General features: G+C 47.6%; 1 protein-coding gene across 4 annotated transcripts in view; it reads left to right on the plus strand.

The window, feature by feature from the left end:
* The window catches only part of PRDM2 (PR/SET domain 2), a 118,898-nt gene that overhangs the window by 79,097 nt on the left and 19,681 nt on the right, over nucleotides 1-20,120 (plus strand). For 3 of the 4 annotated variants that reach the window (XM_060014783.1, XM_060014761.1, XM_060014769.1), the window contains exon 7: nucleotides 1-4,369. In XM_060014783.1, the coding sequence (XP_059870766.1) occupies nucleotides 1-4,369 (4,369 nt within the window). Of the gene's footprint in view, nucleotides 7,213-7,341; nucleotides 9,271-20,120 lie in introns of those variants that run through there. The other variant, XR_009519881.1, reaches the window with a different exon arrangement.

Consider the following 20,120-nt stretch of genomic DNA (forward strand, 5'->3'; position numbering starts at 1 on the left):
GCCCCAGAGACGAAGACGAGAAGCCTTCCGCGTCCGCCGCCGAGCAGACGGCTGCCCTTCAGGAGGTGGTGAGTCAGGATGTGCCTCTGGAGCCCGCCCTCCCGCCCCCTGCCCAGGACCCCCAGGTGGGACCGGCCGCAGAGCTGGACGCGGCGCGTAGCGATGCGAACGACGCGGAGGAGGAAGAGGAGGAGGAGGGGGAGGAGGGGGAGCTGGACGAGGAGGAGGCGGCGGCAGCTGGCGTGCCAGGCGGGAGCGCCGCGGGAGAGCTGGAGATGCGGTGTGACGAGAGCCCAGAGGATCTGTTAGAAGAGCCACGGACTGTTCCGCTGGGCGCTCTTGAAGACTCTCCGGAGGTAGCACCTGCCGTCAGAATTCCCAAAGCTAAAGAAGAGGCCAATGGTGACGTGTTTGAAACGTTTCTGTTCCCGTGTCAGCACTGCGAGAGGAAGTTCACGACCAAACAGGGGCTGGAGCGGCACATGCACATCCACATATCCACGGTAAACCACGCCTTCAAGTGCAAGTACTGCGGGAAGGCGTTCGGCACGCAGATCAACAGGCGGCGGCACGAGCGGCGCCACGAGGCGGGGCTGAAGCGGAAGCCCAGCCTGACGCTCCGGCCACCGGAGGCCCCAGCCGATGGCAGGGCGCCCGGGGACGGCGCTGCTCCGAAGGATGACGCGCAGCCTCCCAGTCTTGGGCAAGACTCTCTGACCTTGAATTCAGAGAAGGCTTCCCAAGACACGGTAAATTCTTCTGTTGTAGAAGAGAACGGAGAAGTTAAGGAGCTTCATCCGTGCCAGTACTGTAAAAAGGTTTTTGGAACTCACACCAACATGAGGCGGCATCAGCGCAGGGTCCACGAGCGTCACCTGATTCCTAAAGGTGTGCGGCGAAAAGGGGGTCTCCTCGAGGAGCAGCCGTCCCCGGCGGAGCAGGCCCCGCCCGCCCAGAGTGTCTACGTACCCAGCACAGAGCCAGAGGAGGACGCGGAGGCAGACGACGTGTACATCATGGATATTTCTAGCAATATCTCGGAAAATTTAAATTACTACATTGATGGTAAAATTCAGACCAGCTGCAGCACCAGTAACTGTGATGTTATTGAGATGGAATCCAGTTCGGCAGACTTGTACGGTATCAACTGTCTGCTCACTCCGGTTACAGTGGAAATAACTCAAAATATAAAGACCACACAGGTCCCTATAACAGATGATCTTCCGAAAGAGCCTTCCAGCAGCACGAACAGTGAGTCCAAGAAACGGAGGACTGCCAGTCCTCCTGTGTTGCCCAGAATTAAAGCCGAGACCGAGTCTGATGCCGTAGCACCTTCGTGTTCCTTGAGCCTGCCTCTCAGCATATCAACCACAGAGGCCGTTCCGTTCCACAAAGAGAAAAATGTGTATTTGTCATCGAAGCTCAAACAACTGCTTCAAACGCAGGAGAAACTGACTCCTCCTGCAGGGATTTCAGCCACTGAAATACCTAAATTAGGTCCTGTCTGTGTGTCCACGCCTGCGTCGATGCTCCCTGTGACCTCGAGCAGGTTTAAGAGGCGGACCAGCTCTCCCCCCAGCTCCCCACAGCACAGTCCTGCCCTTCGAGACTTTGGGAAGCCGGGCGATGGGAAAGCCATGTGGACTGAGGCAGTTCTGAGTTCCAAAAAGCCCAAATTAGAAAGTCATAGCAACTCACCAGCATGGAGTTTGTCTGGGAGAGATGAGAGAGAAACTGGGAGCCCTCCAGGCTTTGATGAATATAAAGTATCTAAAGAGTGGGCAGCTAGTTCTACTTTTAGCAACGTATGCAACCAGCAGCCACTGGATTTATCCAGTGGTGTAAAACAGAAGGCTGAGGGTACAGGCAAGGCTCCGGTCCAGTGGGAATCTGTGTTAGATCTCAGTGTGCATAGAAAGCCTAGTAGTGACTCTGAAGGCAAGGAATTCAAAGAAAACCATCCGGTGCAGCCAGCCTGCAGCGCTGCAAAGAAAAAGAAGCCAACCACCTGCATGCTACAGAAGGTCCTTCTCAACGAATACAATGGCGTCGACTTACCTGTAGAAAATGCTCCAGACGTGACCAGGAGCCCCAGTCCTTGTAAACCCCTAGATCCTCAGCCGGACCCTGACCTTGGTCCCGACTCTAGCTTACCTGCCCCTCCTGGCGAGTCTCCTCCTTCGTCACCTGCCCTGCAGACATCTTCCCTTTCTTCCGGGCAGCTGCCGCCTCTCTTGACCCCAACCAATCCCTCTTCCCCCCAGCCCTGTCCTCCTGTGTTAACTGTTGCCACCCCACCCCCTCCGCTGCTTCCCACTGTACCTCTTGCAGCCCCCTCTTCCGGGGCATCCCCTCATCCGTGTCCCTCTCCACTCTCGAACGCCACCGCACAGTCCCCACTTCCAATTCTTTCCCCAACGGTGTCTCCCTCGCCATCTCCCATTCCTTCCGTGGAGCCCCTCACGTCTGCTGCCTCACCGGGGCCTCCGACGCTCTCTTCGTCTTCCTCCTCATCTGCTTCGCCTTCGTTCTCTTCTTCGTCCTCCTCCTCTTCTCCTTCGCCACCTCCTCTCTCAGCAGTATCGTCTGTGGTTTCCTCTGGGGATAATCTGGAAGCCTCTCTGCCCATGATATCTTTTAAACAGGAGGAATTGGAGAATGAAGGTCCGAAAGCGAGGGAAGAATCCCAGTCTGCCACTGCGCGGGATATCGTTCAGGAGACATTCAACAAAAATTTTGTCTGCAACGTCTGTGAATCACCTTTCCTTTCCATTAAAGATCTAACCAAACATTTATCCATTCACGCTGAGGAATGGCCCTTCAAATGTGAATTTTGTGTGCAGCTCTTTAAGGCTAAAACTGATTTGTCAGAACATCGCTTTTTGCTTCATGGAGTTGGGAATATCTTCGTGTGTTCGGTTTGTAAAAAAGAATTCGCGTTCTTGTGCAACCTGCAGCAGCACCAGCGAGACCTCCACCCCGACACGCTGTGCACACACCATGAGTTTGAAAGTGGCACCCTGAGGCCCCAGAACTTCACAGATCCCAGCAAGGCCCACGCAGAGCATATGCAGAGTTTGCCGGAAGACCCTTTAGAAACGTCTAAAGAAGAAGAGGAGCTGAACGATTCCTCAGAAGAGCTTTACACGACCATAAAGATAATGGCTTCTGGAATAAAGACGAAAGATCCAGATGTTCGATTGGGTCTCAATCAGCATTACCCAAGCTTTAAACCACCTCCATTTCAGTACCATCACCGCAACCCCCTAGGCATTGGTGTGACGGCCACAAATTTCACTACACACAATATCCCACAGACGTTTACTACCGCCATTCGCTGCACCAAGTGTGGGAAAGGTGTGGACAACATGCCTGAGCTGCACAAACACATCCTGGCATGTGCTTCCGCTAGCGACAAGAAGAGGTATACCCCGAAGAAAAATCCAGTCCCGCTGAAACAGACTGTGCAGCCCAGAAACGGTGTGGTGGTTTTGGACAGCTCTGGGAAGAATGCCTTCAGACGAATGGGACAGCCCAAAAGACTGAACTTTAGCGTCGAGCTCAGCAAAATGTCCTCAAATAAGCTCAAGTTAAATGCGTTGAAGAAAAAAAACCAGCTTGTCCAGAAAGCCATCCTTCAGAAAAACAAGTCTGCAAAGCAGAAAGCCGACCTAAGAAATGCTCCTGAGTCGTCCTCGCACATCTGTCCGTACTGCAACAGAGAGTTCACGTACATCGGGAGCCTGAACAAGCACGCCGCTTTCAGCTGTCCCAAGAAACCCCTTTCTCCTTCCAAGAGAAAAGCTTCCCATTCATCCAAGAAAGGAGGACACCCATCACCTGCAAGTAGTGACAGGAACAGCGGCAGCAGCCACCGCAGACGGACAGCGGATGCAGAGATCAAAATGCAAAGCATGCAGGCGCCTTTGGGCAAGACCAGAGCTCGCAGCTCGGGCCCTGCACAGGTCCCACCGCCCTCCTCGTCCTTCAGGTCCAAGCAGAATGTTAAATTTGCAGCTTCGGTTAAGTCCAAAAAACCAAGCTCCTCCTTAAGGAACTTAAGCCCGATACGAATGGCCAAAATGACTCACAGCGACAGCAAGAAGCCCAAGGCTGCAGCCAGGAATCATGCAGCTCAGCTCTCGGGCAAGACGTCTCGGAGCCTGCACGTGAGGGCACAGAAAAGCAGAGCTGTCTTACAGAGCAAGTCGGCCTTGGCCAGTAAGAAGCGGACAGACAGGTTCAGTGTAAAATCTAGAGAACGAAGTGGGGGGCCGATCACCCGAAGCCTGCAGCTGGCAGCTGCCGCCGACCCGAGTGAGAACAGGAGGGAGGACGGCAGCGGCAAGCAGGAGCTGAAGGACTTCAGGTAAGCGAGGCTCCAGGGCCGGAGGAATTCAGAGCTCCAGAGCGAGGGGGAGGACAGTTGGAAGAAAACACTGTCCTTGCCCAATGGCTTCTCTTCCCTTTTCCTGCACGATTTTGACATAAGCATTTAAAGGAAATAGCTGTTGCTTAAGGTGTAGGCCGGTGTGCAGGAGGGTCAGTGCTTTGGCTGTTGTAGAGATGGATACATACAGCTCTTACTTCAGGCGTAGGACTCACAAAGTGGTACAGTTTCTCTAATAGGGCCAGTTATGAATTGGATTTGAAGCCATGAAAAGCTCCCCAGAGCACCCTACTATGAAAAGGTGAAATTCTCTCAAACTTCCTTTATATCTTGGGTGGTATCCCAGTGTCACTGGTATTATTTTCTGATCATAGCTTACTTCTTATGTTAAGATGGATCATGGAGTTCATTAAAACCACAGTACAATCTGGTGTAATATTTCTGTGACTTAAGTGCAGTTCTAGCAGCTGAGACTGCTTTTTACCATCCATGCTTGCTTTTATTGTGTTTTAATTTTAAAAACTTGCCTCTTGGTTAAAATAAATCAAAACACAGCACTCTATTCCTTTTAAAAATGCCATGTGTCCTCCCACTTGCTCCTGTTCTCAGGCATAGGGTGGTAAACAGCCAGATTCCCACGGGCGGGAGGAGGAGAGAGTGCCTGCCGAAGGGCCAGAGCATGGTTCTTTCAGGTGCGGGTGGGGACGAAGGGCAGGTCACCCCGCTTGTCAGTGCCTTTGTTTCCCCGGCGTGATGCCAGAGCCCGTCTTAGCTCAGCTCTGAGGTGGTCCCACTGTTTATCCTGTGTTCTTCCTATATTAAGAACCGTTCTTGGCGACCGGTGAAAACATAGGGCAGGGGTTAAGTTTGCTCCATTGACTTCTCAGACTTCCGGAGTTAGTTCAAACGTGAGTGGAGTGCACTCTTGGTATCCTGTGGTTTCCTGAATGATGCCTACAGGTTCATCTCAGGTGAAAGTATTCATCATCAGCTAGAATTTCTGCACAGTATTTTAAAATCCTGTCCTTTCAGAGTGAGCTGCAGGACTCTAGGCTCTTGGCTATAACTTCCAGTGTCTCAGAATTCTTTGGTGTTTTAAGCAAATAGAAGCAGAGTTAACTGGGAGGTGACTGCCGTTTGGAAAGGTCACGAGGGCTCAGAGATGCTGTTTATCACTGCGCATTCGATGAGGCAGAGTTCTCGGTGCTGGTGGGCCATAAGTCATGGCTGAAGATGGAGACGAGAATCATTAGCCAAGGGTTGATTGGAATGATTGACTGTAGGAATGAAGGATCAGACTTTTTTTAAAGCTACTTCATAAAAATACTAAGTAACCAGTTACGGTAGACCTTACTGACATACGTGTATACAGCGTCTTGGAGCTTAGTTAGTCCTGGTGAAAGTAAACACCTGTTTATCAGCTGTCCAGACTTCCTGCCTGTAGCAGTTTCACTGTGTACCTCCTTGTGCTCAGTCTGTTCGGGAAGTTCCAGAACAACAGGACATTCTTGGACTGTCCTTTTCAAGGTTAAACCACCCAGAACATGCCGTCATTTTCATGGACTGTACTAAAAAACGTTTCCCAGGTGGTTGATGCTTTAGAATGTATATGTGTATTCTCCTTTGTTTCCGATAGTATCTGAAAGAATCACTTATTTTGTACTGGATCCCATTTATACAGTTCAAGGGTAAAGTTGATAAGAAAAAATTAACGTACTATAAAGGAAAACTCTCTGAGTGAAGTTCATCCAGGGCTTTTGAAGAACCCTTAAGACTGCAAAGGACTGAAGTGCCTAATAAAATTGTGTCTCTATTCTTTGCTCCACTTAGTTTTAATTATTTTGCTTTGTTTGAAAGTTAACGTTGCTGGAATGAAATTTGGCCTGAAAGGAAACAAGGAACGAACAGTTCAGAAGACACGGGTATTATTCTGACTGTAGATGGTAGCAGCAGGCTTCCGTGACCATAAACTTGGGAAGTATTTTTGGGAATTACAGAATGAGCGTTCAGGGGCATCATATTTGGATCATCTGGGCAGAAGAGTGGGCGATTCTTCAGAGAGTTCTTAGTACCTTGTAGTGAATTTGGTATAAAGCCGGGATCCTAGGCGCAGGCCTGGGGATGTGATGGTCCATCGGTGTCAGCCCAGGGCTCTTAGTGGAGGCTTCGTCCTTTTCCACGTTTGTTGTACTGCACTGGCAAGGAGTTGCTCTAACTAGTCGTCTTCCCTTTTCAGTATATTTCTATTTGTAAATTTTATTCAGGGGTGATTTCGTAGCACAGGTTTGGAAGTATCCACTTTCACTCTGGTTTTCAGTGATTTCGCTGTCCTTGCTCCATTGCATGTTCGAGGACTTACCCCGGGCCTGGCAGCGCACCCTTTCCCTGTGTGTTTGATCATAACTGTGATTAAGGGCTAGTCCTCGGCACGCAGACGTTTTACATTCAAATGCCAGTTTAGGATTCCACAGATTTTCAAGTATACACTTGCAGTCAGCCGTGAGAACGACGTCAGTTTTCCATTCTACACCGAGAGCTCAGCAGAATTTGCCGTTTGGTCATTTCCTGTAGCACAAGCCATTGTGCCAATCCGGGTGTGAAAAAGGCGTGTGCTCCAAATCCTTTTCTTAGGACAAAGCCGCAGAGACATACCACCGACTAGATTCTCCTGTTACAGCTCTTAATCCAGCGAACGCTGTGTCGGGCTCACCTTCCGCGGGTCGGGTTGGAGCCCACCTGTGGCTTGTCGGTGGGACTGCATTTAGAGCTGGTGGCTGAGGGCTCACTTCCACGGACTGTAAGACAGAAAGATAAGGAAAGAGGTACATTTTCTACTCCCTTCTTACCCATCTTTGCTCTTTGTAAATCCCAAGGCATTTTTACATTCTTCAGCGCTGCTTCTCCAGCAGCTTTTCTTGTTGTTGTTGTTTAATACTGTGTTCCCATTGCAGCCAGTTAAGGACACGTAAATAAGTGATGGAGAAGCAGAACGAAATTCCAGACCAAGCTTTTCCATTTACCGTGAAATGGGCTAAAAAAACCAAAATGGTGCTGATTTCTCCCATACCATCTCCGCCACATCACTCCAAGGAGACTGTCTGCGTCCCTCTCAGCATGTCTCTTTTGCGCGGGACACCCACGTTCCCACACACCTTCCGAGTCATCCTGTTGCTGTCTTAACATTCGTCCCATGGTCTTCCCACCTTTTCTTTACCGTGGTCAGCTCATACAAGGTTGTGTTATGTTGTCGTTTATCTTCAGTTTTCTTATTTTCTAGGAACTTCCTGTAGAAAAGCCCCCCAAACAAAACAAACCTTAATTGACTAAATAAAGATAATGCATGCTCAACTTAGGATAAGCACTACGGCAAAGCGTACGAAATCTACCAAGCTTGCAAGACCAGTTGAAGCTGACTCAGAAACCCTAACACACAGCCGATTGCCAGTGAGTGGGCTTCTTGTTGCCCTGGTTAGAGTCAGGCATCCGCTTCTTCGCTGGCGCCCAACACACGTGCTGGGCTCACAGGCGATTAAGATGCACAGAGGAGGGCGCTATAGGACAGGCTAGCTGACCTGGCCCCTCATCACAGGACTGGTAACTCAGACCTGAGCGTGGCCCTGGCTTTTGGCACAGAGCAGAGAAAGGAATGAGTTGAACCTAATCTTGCAAAGCAAGTTCTCTGTTTTATCAGTAGTTTGTTGTAGATTTCAGGGATGACGGATTCTGATGCACTCGTTTTATAATGTTTTGGTCACACCAGCTCTTGATGCCTTTCCTTTAAATGAATTGTAGACAGAGGCATTTAGCTTCTTTCTTAGCCTGTTTCTTTTTGTTGTTGCTGTTGTTGTTGTTTTATCACAAGCCGATTGCCAGCATAATGGAGAGGAAGCCAGATTGGATATGGACTCTTTTTTATGCCTCTTCCAGTGTCATGTTTATATATCCAAATGGACATTATCCTCTCAGATTATTATCTGGCACTAATTTATAACTGTTGTATTATCGGAGACGGTAGCAATATTATCAGTGCCCAGGATACATCACAGGCCTGTATAGATGTATGTCTACACCTAAGGGTAAATGAATTCACTTATCAGGTTTTACACATCAGTCTCTAATACAGAGATTTAAACAGCCCAACGGATTGGCCTATTTCTGAGTATACAAGTGTCATTTCTCCACGCATTATTATATGCCTTCCCTCTAATTAATGACGGAGTTGGTGGACAATGGCTAAGTTTTATTCGTGTTGTTTTTTTTTTGTTGTCGTTGTTGTTCTCAACTTTAAAAGTAATCTACCTCTTAAAATTTGTAGTTTAATACTTGTTTGGTGAATTTGTGCCACTTTAACCCTTTCACTATCATTCCCATTTTGTTACATTTCTGTTATGGGGACTTTATGTTGAAATATTGTATAAAGCATTTGTAGCAGTTTAAAAATAAAATATTTAAAATTATTTAAATTGTTTTGGACGCTTCAATTGTATTATATGTGATTTACATTTTACATTTTGTTTGAGTTGTTAATCTGGAGAGTGTTCTTGTATTGAAGTTTGCTGTTAGTAATTTTATTGTTTCTTGTTGCAGAGTGATATAAAAGACTATTCTAATGAAAACATTAAAATTTACAAATTGACATACAAAAGGGGTTGTCCGTTGATTTTAACCAACGTAGCCTTGAGAGAGAGAGAGAGGTTAATTATAGACAAGTTAAGAGTGGTGTTTGCTATTTTTCCCCTTCCAGCATGAAATAAATCATTTGAGCTTGTCAGATGTACAGAAAGTTTTCTTATGCTGTTGCTAGCAAGCACTTACTGACGGGGGAATTCAAATGATGCATTTTATATCATTGTAACCAATAAAAAACTTTCTAAAAGCTGTGGAAGGACTGTATTTTGTACATCATTGGGAGCAGTTAAGGGGGAAAATGAAGGTGCGTGTGGGAGGGGTGCTCACAGGCTGCATCTCTAAAGTGCAGTTGTCGAGCCCCACGGCCGACCTCTTCCCACTTGTTTCTGTTTGGCATTGATTGAATATTTGTGAATTCACATCGCTTCCATACCACCTAGAGAGTAGACATGCAGTTGGACGGTGGTGCTAAGAAGTGCGTGGAGAACTTACTTTGGTAAGAGTGAAATAATTTCCTGTATGGGGTGTCAGTTTCCTCTGTGCTTGTGACCAGTTCGCGCTGGTCTGGAGGTTTTTATATTTATGGCTCCCCTGAAGAATGAAACAAAGTTGTTGTAACATTTGTATTAGGTTGATATGGAATTGCTGTTTGTTTGTTTGTGTTTTTAAAGATTAAAAATGGCTGAAACAAGCAGTTTATTCATAAAGTCCTACGTGGGACCACTTGTCCTCATTTTTTTTCTCCGCCTGTGTCCTTCCTGCTCGGAACGGTGGTGAAGCTGAAGGTGCGGTCAGCCTCCCTCAGCGAGATGTGTTCACACTTGTGGCTTACGGATTCCTACCTTAGGAAACCCCAGAAGGGTTGTGGGCAGGTGTATGGGAGGAAGAGGCAGAGGTACGGAGCGGCTCTCAGCGTTAGCTGTGTAAATGTTCTAGAAACTGAGCGCTGGGCACGCACAGCACCCGGGGAGGAGCCGGACGCTGTGAGCTGGAAAGGGCGCTGCTCTGGGAACCAGGGACACCTGTCCCTCCAGGGCTCTAACAAGCTCCTCCTCCGTCCCTGCCTCGCTGGCTTAGCCTCGGGTAGGTATTTTGCCTCAAGGTTGTTAGTTCCTGGTCTGCCCAAAGTGGGGAGTGGACAAGGTGGTCCCGAGTTTTCCTTCTAGCCGGAAGCCTTCTTCCCAGGCTGCGGACGCTGACATTTCCTCGGGTCTGAAAGAGCAGGGTGAGGTCTGTTGTGTCACCCCCGTTCTTACAGCAGGGCCTGGATGTGGCAGCACCCACATACTCAGTTGAGGAGTCCCCAAGCAGGTGGTCAGCTCCCTCTCGACAGGAATGAGCTGCCCCAGTTTGGTTGCTTTACTCTTCACAGAGTTAAACATTTTGAAAAATTTAGAAAGCTCGTAACTAAAGCCTTGTGTCCCTGCAGCTGACACTTTGAAAGATCTGTCAGTGTCTCTAGGCTGGCTGTTTTAATTTGGATGTTACAGGTACTTTCTAGCGAAATGTTTTGCAAAATCACATTAATTTATCGAGCACCTACTGAGGTGATTAGGTTACATCAGTGGACCAGAATCCCAGCCTTTGTGAAGCTTATATTTGCGTGGTGCCTTTTTTTTTTTTAAACACTTCATATCCAAAACCTCCCTCACTCTGTCACAGTTCTCCCAAGTCTGGGTGGTCAAGAAGGTGCTTCTACCTTAATATTTGAGGGCAGATACCTAGATAACTGCTGACGTTTAATACTTACGTTAAAGCGACTCTTCTAAAATTATATCTCAATGCATTCGATATTTGATTTCTTGTCGATTTTGATTTGATATCAGGCCTCACTTTGAATCGATTGGCTTATATCCTTTAAGTACGGGGGGGTGAGGAAAAGGGTAACTCGGATATAAAGGCCACGTATAAGGTCCAAAAACCAGGCCGATGGTTAAGGAAAACGGTTTGCCATCTCTGTCATTTTTTGGACACCTAAAGTATCCCCACACCCACCCCAGGCAATGTCATTGCACACGGAAGAACTTCAGAATTTATGTGGGATAAATCATAAGGAATGTGTGTAGCTCTTAATTGCTGAAGGACTTGAGTGTTCTCATTTGCGCCTCAAGTGCCTCGACATTTACAGTCGCCCTGCTGTAGGATTAAAAGAAAGAAGAAGATCCAGATTGGTGAGAAGGGTGACATCCAAATTACCACTGAAATTCTTTACAGACTAAAATATCAAAAAAAAAAAAAAAAGTTGAGAGGAACAAAACTTGAGGTTCGAGTGGGTGTGATGTCGGGAAAATGTGGAGCTGCTCATTGGCCGATCCCTTCCGTCAGATGCCTGGAGTCCTGTTTGGTACCGCCCGAGGGCCCACCTGGACCCCTGCTCCACCCGGCCCAGGCCACACCGGGCCCTTCGGTTCTCCCACTGCCCTCCCTCGTGCTGCTTCCTCTCCAGGAGGTGTTGAAACTATCTGTTAAGCTCTGGGGGGAACCTGACATAGCCTTCGGGTGCTTTCCGTGTGCGAGGTACTGTGCAAAGCATTTTTCAAACTTGATGACAACCCCCTGAGGCTGGTATCATTTACAGATGGGGAAACAGACCCCGGGGGGAAACGAGTTTTGTTCAGAGGTCACACAGTTCTCGAGTGGAAGGCTGGGATTTGAACTGCCTCCAAGCTGTACCGTCCTATTGATCATTTTTGTAGTTTCTTTTTTGAAAGCTTCATTTCCTCTCGATGTAGGATACAGGCCTTGATATCTTCTCTAGTGAGGGCTTTCCCGGCATTGGTGAACAAGTAGAATCATCCCTTCTCTGTAAGGCTTCTTCCTGATGCAGCAGGACTGTTGATTAGTGTGGAGCTGCCTGGGAACGTTCACGTCTAGTTCACTCTTTTAACTGTGGGACATGCTTCTACCTCCATCATAGACCTTTCAGGTTCAACTGGCTTTGTAGACCAGTCTGATTAGTCAACAAAACGCTGTTTAATAGAAATCAAGCGCATGATAATAATATGCTTTGATTCTGGAAGTGTTGGTCGCCAGGAGTATCCTCAGATGTGACTTAAGAACCTTGACCTGTTGGGCCAAAACCAAAGTCTGTCGGGGCTTGCCCTGCCACCTTGGCACATAGTCCATTGCGTGCAGAATGGAAGGTTAGGTTTCTGCCAAAAGTGAAGTTACTTGTAAAGTATAGGATTAGAGCCTGGAGGGTGCGTGTAGGTTTTATTTACTTTCTGGATGAAGAATAAGAATTGGAAAAACCATCGTGATGCTGCGTTAAATTATTAGCCGTTGCAAAAGTTACATTCAGTCATGAGCCATTAAAAGGGGCTTGGACACACTTACTAGAGTAAACTTGCCGAACCATTGGGGTGATAGGATTTGTATGAGCTTCTGTTTTCTGCCTCACTTGGACCAGCTGGATTCCTTTTCCACTGTCTCTTATAGAGAGCGAGCTGAAATTCAGGTGGGTGGTTCAGAGAACATAAGCCTTTAATGGAAGAAGTTTGTGCCTAAGTGTGCCTTCCCGTGTCCAGCTTATAATCCACAGCAGGAAGCCAGACAACAGACGGTTTTGAAGATTCCTTGATAGGCGCGCCCCGAGTTACTCAGTGGGGTGTTAACTTCAGTCATGACAGAAAGCTACAGGCAGAATTTAAAGTATCGGTTTAGGTCCTGAATCAGAACGTATTTAAGCTGAGAACATTTCCATATCAGTGTGTAGATAGGAGCCTACTGCATAATACGGAGTTCTGCTTGGATGACTGCTGAGTCTTACCATGAAATCTAGATATAAATTTTAAGTAGAAAACATTTTTTAAAAGACCTACAATTTGTTTCGCAGGTAAGTTAATAATAGAAGGGGATTTAGGCCTTAGGATACAGTTGTGGCAGTTTTAATTTTTTAAGTTAAAGTAGAATTTCAGTATAAAATTGCATTTGTTTTAGTATTTAATACTTGCCAAAAACACAACATTTTAATACTCTCTATTGGAATGAAGTTATTTAAAACTCATATGGATTTGATTTTCCTTGCAGTAACATTCTCTTCTCACTTGCTTTTTATAATCACATCCAATCCTTGCCAGCCCAGCTCGAGTTGAGGCACATTTTCAGATGGCTTCTATTTCCAAGCTATTATTGGACCTGTGAATTCAGGGACATTCTCCTGTAGTGATTCAGTCGGTCAGCCATTCAGAAAACATCTTTAATGATCAGCCTGGATCATGAAGGTGTTGGTCTGTAGATCTGATGGACTCTGTCCTGTGTACGAGGGTGTTCAGAGGACCTTGGGGTGTAGCTGGCCATCACGGAGGAGCTGAGGGTGCTCCTGGCTGTTCCTACCCGTCGGGCACTAACTCCTCGGGAGCTCTCCCACCACTTGAGGGAGAGCAGTTGTCCCCATGTACAGACAAATTGACCGAGTCTGAGAGAGGCCACGGCACCTGCATTATGTCCCACAGCTGTAAATGGGGACCCCAAACCCGGCCATCTGACTCCAGAGCCATGCTCTTTGCTGCCATGTGAAACAACCTAATTCACCGTGCCCTTGGGTTTGACGTAGTTCCCGTGTCCCCCAGGTGATCAGTGCTGATGTCATCACCCACAACGGGGTTCTGCTGTAGAGAGGTTGGGTAGCATACTGGGAACAAACACTGGCCTTGAACTCCTAGCCACCTGAGTTTTAACTCCCTGGGTTCCGAACGTTTGTGACTGAGGGGTGGGGCACGCTGCTGGCTGGGCCCCAGGCTTCTGGTTATGTGAGCGGTCGGGCTAGAGGAGGGCACGTGTATTCCCAGTGAGAACTCAGGAGATGATGCCTGTGGTGGCGGTGTGGCGACGATCAGTGACCACTGTCTAGTGACCAGGGCTCGGGTCTCACAGTGATAGCGCCGGGGAGGCCCCGCTGAGGAAACCGACAGGGTGTGGTAACCGTCCCCGGTGGAAAGAGCCAGAGCATGGATGGTGGTGATCGCTGAGGAACTTCTGGAAGAGGCTGCAGAAGAAACTGCTCATGTGTTCAGAGGCCCAGAAGGAAAAAAAAGATTCCTTCATGGAAAATGACAAACCTCGGTTTATGTTAGTTTTAGAGAATGGTGGTTACTGTCTTTGGGGAGAATAGAGCTTTTTTCAGAATTTTAGAAACACTCCCAAAGGCTTCCAGGATGGTCTTAGCCCTCCGTCTGGGCCCAGGCAAAGTGAATGAGCCTGGGGCACCTGAGGGTGCCTGGCCTCCTGGGAACCCCTCAGGGTTTTGCTGTGACTTCATTTCGGGCATTGGGATGTAGGAAAGGGCACTGATGGGCCCTACACCCGGAGCCGCTGATTACCTGTCTATCCCGACCATCCGATGGGAAGGACTGCCCTTGTTCGTCCCTCTGCGTCTCCTCACTCTGCTCTCCTGTTCCTGGAGGGACTTCACTCATCCGTACGTTCTGTTCTCGACTTGTTAGGGAGGTTTATTAAATGTCCCCCTCCTAGAATGAAAGTTCTCCCTGGGCGGGAACTTTGTTTTGTTCACTGCTGCGTTTCCAACATCTCCCACGGTGCCTGCCATGTAGTAGCCGCTCGGTAAATAACTTGCTGAATAAAACACTTGAATCCTGGCTCTACCACTTATTAGCTCTGTAATGTTGGGCAAGTTACTTAACCTTTCCGAGCCACGGCTTTCCTTTCTGTAAATGGCAATAACAGTCTATCTGACCAGGAAGGACGGTTGTGAAGACTGCAGATACGCCTGCCCTAGGATGTGCTGCTGTTACTATTGAGAGGCGTCCTCCTGAGCCGCAGCGTGAATCTGACTGACAGTTACGTCTGCTGCTCAGAGCTGACTTTTGCCACGTATGAGATTTTGTGGTCGCACAGATAACAGTGGCCGGAACCTTGCTTCATCGTCTCTTGCCTCCGCCCAGAGAGGAGGGGCTCAAGCATCCCCAAGTCCTGGTTCTGCTGCCAGTGACCCCAGGGCCCTTTGCTGTGTTGCTGCCAGTGACCCCAGGGCCCTTTGCTGTGTTTCAGCCAGGCCTGTGCTGTTCATATGCCGACCGTAGCGCTCCCTTTCTCCCATCAGATGAGAATGAGCCATAGAACAGGAGATCATTTTTCAGATCACAACGAGAAAAAGAGATGATGATTATTCTGCCGTCTTTCCATATAACTTTATTTCCCTTGGTTTTGAATTTCAGAGTCAAGATATAAGTTTTTAAAGCTAGGTTCAAAAGAAGACACTTCCTTAGCTCTATGAAACCATGACCACTTAAACAAGGGACCCCGGTTCATTGAAATAATCCTATAAGAATGGTCACTGATGTTTTAAAGCGCTTACTAGCCACGGTTTTCAGGGCTTTACACATACTGCCCCATTTAATCATTGCAGCAGCCCTATGAAATAAAATACTTTTATGTTCTCCCGTTTTACATATGGGGAAAGTGCAGCACAGAGGTTAAGGAATTGGCTTGAGGTCATAGCTAGGAAAGGGGGAGCCCGGAAATGAGTCCAGCAGTCTGGCTCCATTTCTGAATTGGGAGTCTCTCCTGCCCCTCACCCACAGATCTGGGAGTGAGTTCATGCCTGGTTCACCACCTTTAAGGAGCGGGGAGACGTGGCCTGTTAGTACGTAGTTGCCCGGGGAAGCACCAGCTAATCCGAAGGAATCAAAACATGCTGGAGGTGAACACAGGTCTTGGTCCTTCCTGGTCGAGTCCAATTTGTAAGTTCTTGGGAGACCACAGGGAATGGTTTCAGCCAGGCCGGTGTGCTCACGTACCAGCTCTGTTAGGAAGGGAGCAGATCCAGGTACTGACTCATCCAGAGCATTAAACCTTGTTCCCTGGTGTGAACTTTTTTCTTTTTTTTTTTCTGTTTTCATAGCAGTCTTTCCAAGCCATGGTTGGCAAGTCGGTTTCCATTTGTGCAAGGGGAGCAGCTGCCTGGGGGTGCTGCGAGCTGGATTCCCAGGCGGGGTCCCCTTCAGGAATACAGGGCGGGCCGAGTGCCCGGGGTCCGCCTTGGACGCGGGAAGGGCAATGGCTCTGTTGCACAGGCGTTCGCTGTCTGAGGTCTAACGTATCTGCTACTTCCCTTGCTTTTAAAAAGTACACGGGACATAATTTCACCTTTCCTGGAAGGCTCAAGGTGACCGTCAGTTCATACTTTGTTGTGGCGAAGCGACACCCTCGGAGTTCAGGCATACAGGATCCAGAAGCTTGAGATGTGGCTTAAGTATTTTTGGAGAAGGATGTACTTCTCACCATCTCCTTTTTCATCTATTATTTATGGATACTGTCTGTACTCCCTGGCAGCCTTCTGATAGGCTTCTGATAATCGTCTGTGAGCTAGGAAGCCAGGGAGGGGTCCTATTGATGGGATACATAAGTAAAGAAGCGCTAGGGCCTGAGAACACCCGGGGACCTCCCTTGTAAGCAAAGTGCACTGCAGAGAGGGGCGAGTTCAGTGTAACACACATGTATAGACTGCTCGCTTGCCTTTAAGCTCCCAAAGCAAATGTTCTACGTGTGGAGAGAATAAAAGGAAAGTTTGGGTGATGATGCACACAGTTACTTCCTCAGCAAAGGTTTGTCGCCCGGGGAAGCACCTTAATTCTGAAATAGAATAGCCTGCTTCGCTTTCCCAGATACCTCTGTCCTGTAATCTGTATTTGGGATGAATATTTTATTTGGTGCTAAGTGCTCAAAAGTGGTTAAATCTGTAAGGATATGCCTGGAGGTTTGTTCCATCCCAGTACTTGCCTCCCAGGCTGCTGGACCTGCTCGTGGATTGGATTTTCCCCTTTCGTTCACAGTATTCCTCCAGAACTTTTTTAGAATTTCTCTGACAGCCAACGCATAGCTTATAGGTGTTTTATCCTCGTATCTTCTTCATTCACGTTTAGGCTCCTTTGAATGAATTTTACGAGCGAGTCTGGTGAGAAGTCTGTGTTAACTTCGCCTTCACGCACGAGCCTCTTTGGATGCACCTAAATAAATTGGTGTCAGATACTATAATTGACATGTAGACTCCGATACGTTCTTATGTCCTTAAAACTAAAAAAATTACAGATACAGCCCATTGGTGCCAGCCAGCAGCAGGTGTTGTATTAAGGTGATGTCCTGAATCATGTTGGGCAGGTGCTTAGAGGGGAGAGTAGTTTGCTGGTCCAGTAGGTATTGTTAATTTCAGGCCAAGGAAGTACATTTCCTGTCTGTGTTCCCAGGTGTGTGAAGGGACCCTAGTTTGGATTATCTCCCCAGGATGTTAGTGGACCACCTACATCAAAAAACCACCTGGGAGCCGCCTTAAGAATTTCAGACCTACTAAACCATCACCTCTGGGAGTGGGTCTCTGAAATCTTCATTTTTATTAGCTTCTCCAATGAGTCTTACCCAGACTTCAGAGTTCCCTTATGGTTCTTATAAAGGGGGGAAAAAAATGACATGGTGTCACCACATACCATCATTTTTATTTGCTTCCGGTCTTCATTTTAAATTATTTTCCTTTGCTTATTAACAGTCTCTTTCATATACTCATAACATTTTTTCAGTTCTCAGTACACTTCACTTGTATATCACCATGCTGTGACAGATGAGCCAGGGTCGCTCAAGAGTTAGGGTCACTTCTGAGTGTCAGAGCCAAGGCGGACTTGAGGGTTCCCTGCCTTGCATTGTTGCTCTTTGTGTATCTTTTTGAGGGGAATATATGACCTTAGGTCATTCACTAGGACAAGCCTGGTTATCGCACAGTGCCCTGTTGGTGTGTGTTCACTCTACCCCAGCACCTAGCACACAGTAGGTACTTAGTATCTGTGGAATAAAAAGAAAGGAAGAAACCTCTGGGAATAATGGAGCCAAAGCCACCACTCCACTTCAGTGACCTCTCATCTGATCCCACCTTATGACTTTAGGGCTTAAAATGTGTATTTGGGGAGCCATTAACTGTTAGCAGCTGAATAGAGAGCATCACTTGGATAAGTAAATGATCAATTAAAATCAGGTTGAAAGAAAAGACTGGGTTATTTGGTGGATAGTTAATTACAATTGGTCTTAAAGGGTTGCTGCCTGGGGGCACGGTCCTCAAGGTTAAGAATGTGTAGTGAAAGCCCGTCAGAGGGAATTGTGCGCTACAGCTGGTTAACCAAAGGTATTGGTGAAATTATATCCCCGCACCTCCCGCCCCCTGCCCGGTCTACACCGGTGCACACACAGCCTGTCTGCGATTATAACCGAGCATCCGGAATTTCGTGAGGTAGGACAATCCAGATACTCCTTCACATTTTTAAATCCTTTCCCCCAGTTTTTGGCTCTGAAAATAGGGGTCATCCTCTGTCTCTAGCTTTACTTCCTGACATCTACTAAGGAGTCCTCTCTCGTAGAGCCTCCCATATACATGGCCGTGGATGGCTTCCCTTCCGTGTTTTTTTAATTTTTGCTCAAAATGAGGAACGCCTCCCCCTTAGAGCCTAAACGCTGATTGATTTCACGATGCCACACGCACTTGACTGGGCTGTGCCGAACAAGGCTGTTGCCCAAACTGGACTCATGGCGCATCTCACTCACCTGGGCGGTTTCTCCATCGCGCCCATGAGTCAGAGCCGCTGCGTAATGGGATCCAGCCGACGGAGTCAAAGGGCCACATGCAAGCATTTGACGAAGGAAACACAGAGGTCTCCCATTTACACATTCACCCAACCATCAAGTCCGCGTGTTCACCATGGCCTAAGGAATAATTGGCGTGAGAGCCTTTTGCAGAGGACGGGGCCTGGGAGGGTGGGGTGGTACCAGAAATCTTTCTGAACTGTTGTTAGAATACCAACTGTGGATAAAATGAAATACAGTCGAGGCTCAGTTGATTTTCGTTTAACCAACCTGCCATGTTCATGGATGCCCCTCACTCCCCCAGTGACACAGGGAATACCCGTGCCCTTCGGTGCCCTGTAGTAAAGTGAAATGCAGCCAAAAGTCAGCTGTATTTGTTCCCAAACCTGTTTATGACACTGTTTTAATAACGTTGAATAATAATGTTAACGTAACCATGTTTATAATAAACATCATAACAAATATGCCAGTATTTATTATTGTACGTGTATGAGTTCATTAAATACCCAAACTGATGAAATGTGAACAGAGTTGTTTACGAAAAACAAGTTGAATGCGTAGAAAGGCTTACAGTAATTTGCTTAAAAACTGCTGTCCAGTTAGGTGGGGGTGAGAAACAATGAAAAATTCACATAAAGACATAGGAGCATTTTGCATTTACATCGCTCTTAAAAATGTCTTAAGTTCTTGCCCCACTTGAAACAATAAGTGGAAAACAATAACTAGATGATGCATTCTGGGTGTGATTTAGTCAAGAAAGACTGTAGACCCTGACCCTTCCTTCCTTCATTTATTCATCCGTACACTCAACGTGAGACCAGCGCCTGCCGTCACGTGCCAGGCACTGTTCCGGGAGGATGTAGCAAGTGAGCAAAACCGACACGATTCCCCACCCTCATGGACCTTACATCCTAGTGGGGGGAGACTGACAATGAACAAGCAAGTAACTATATGGAATGTCAGATGGTGAATGCTGTGGAGAGAAGTAAAACAGGGAAGGGGGAGTAGGGGAGTAGAGACTACGAACGTGAAAATGGGGGCTACCATGTGAATGTAGCCTGACTGTAAAGGGACTATATATATATATATTTAGAGAGAGAGAGAGAAATGGGGGTGGTGGGGGAGGGAGAGGGGAAGCAACCCTGTGGACACAGGGGATGAAAACACTTAGAGGGAATGGCAAGTGCAAAGGTCCTGAGGTCGACACATCCGTGGTGTGCTCAGGGGAGCCAGGCCGGGGAGAGAACTAGAAGATGAGGTCAGGGAGGTAACGAGGGGCCAATTTATATTGGCACTTGCAGCCCTTGGGAAGACTTGGCTTTTATCCTGAGTGAGTGCGATTCATTGCAGGGTTTTGAGGGGCGGAGTAATAGGGTATGACTTGCCTTTTAAAAGAATCACTCTGGCTGATGTGTTAAGAATAGGCTGAACGGGCCCAAGAATAGAAATACAGACTAGGAGGTGAACACAGTAAACCAGGTGAGAAATGATGGTAGTTGGACTGGAGTGTAGCAGTGGG

This window comes from Delphinus delphis, chromosome 1 (assembly GCF_949987515.2).
Source record: "Delphinus delphis chromosome 1, mDelDel1.2, whole genome shotgun sequence".
Taxonomy (NCBI): Eukaryota; Metazoa; Chordata; class Mammalia; order Artiodactyla; family Delphinidae; genus Delphinus; species Delphinus delphis.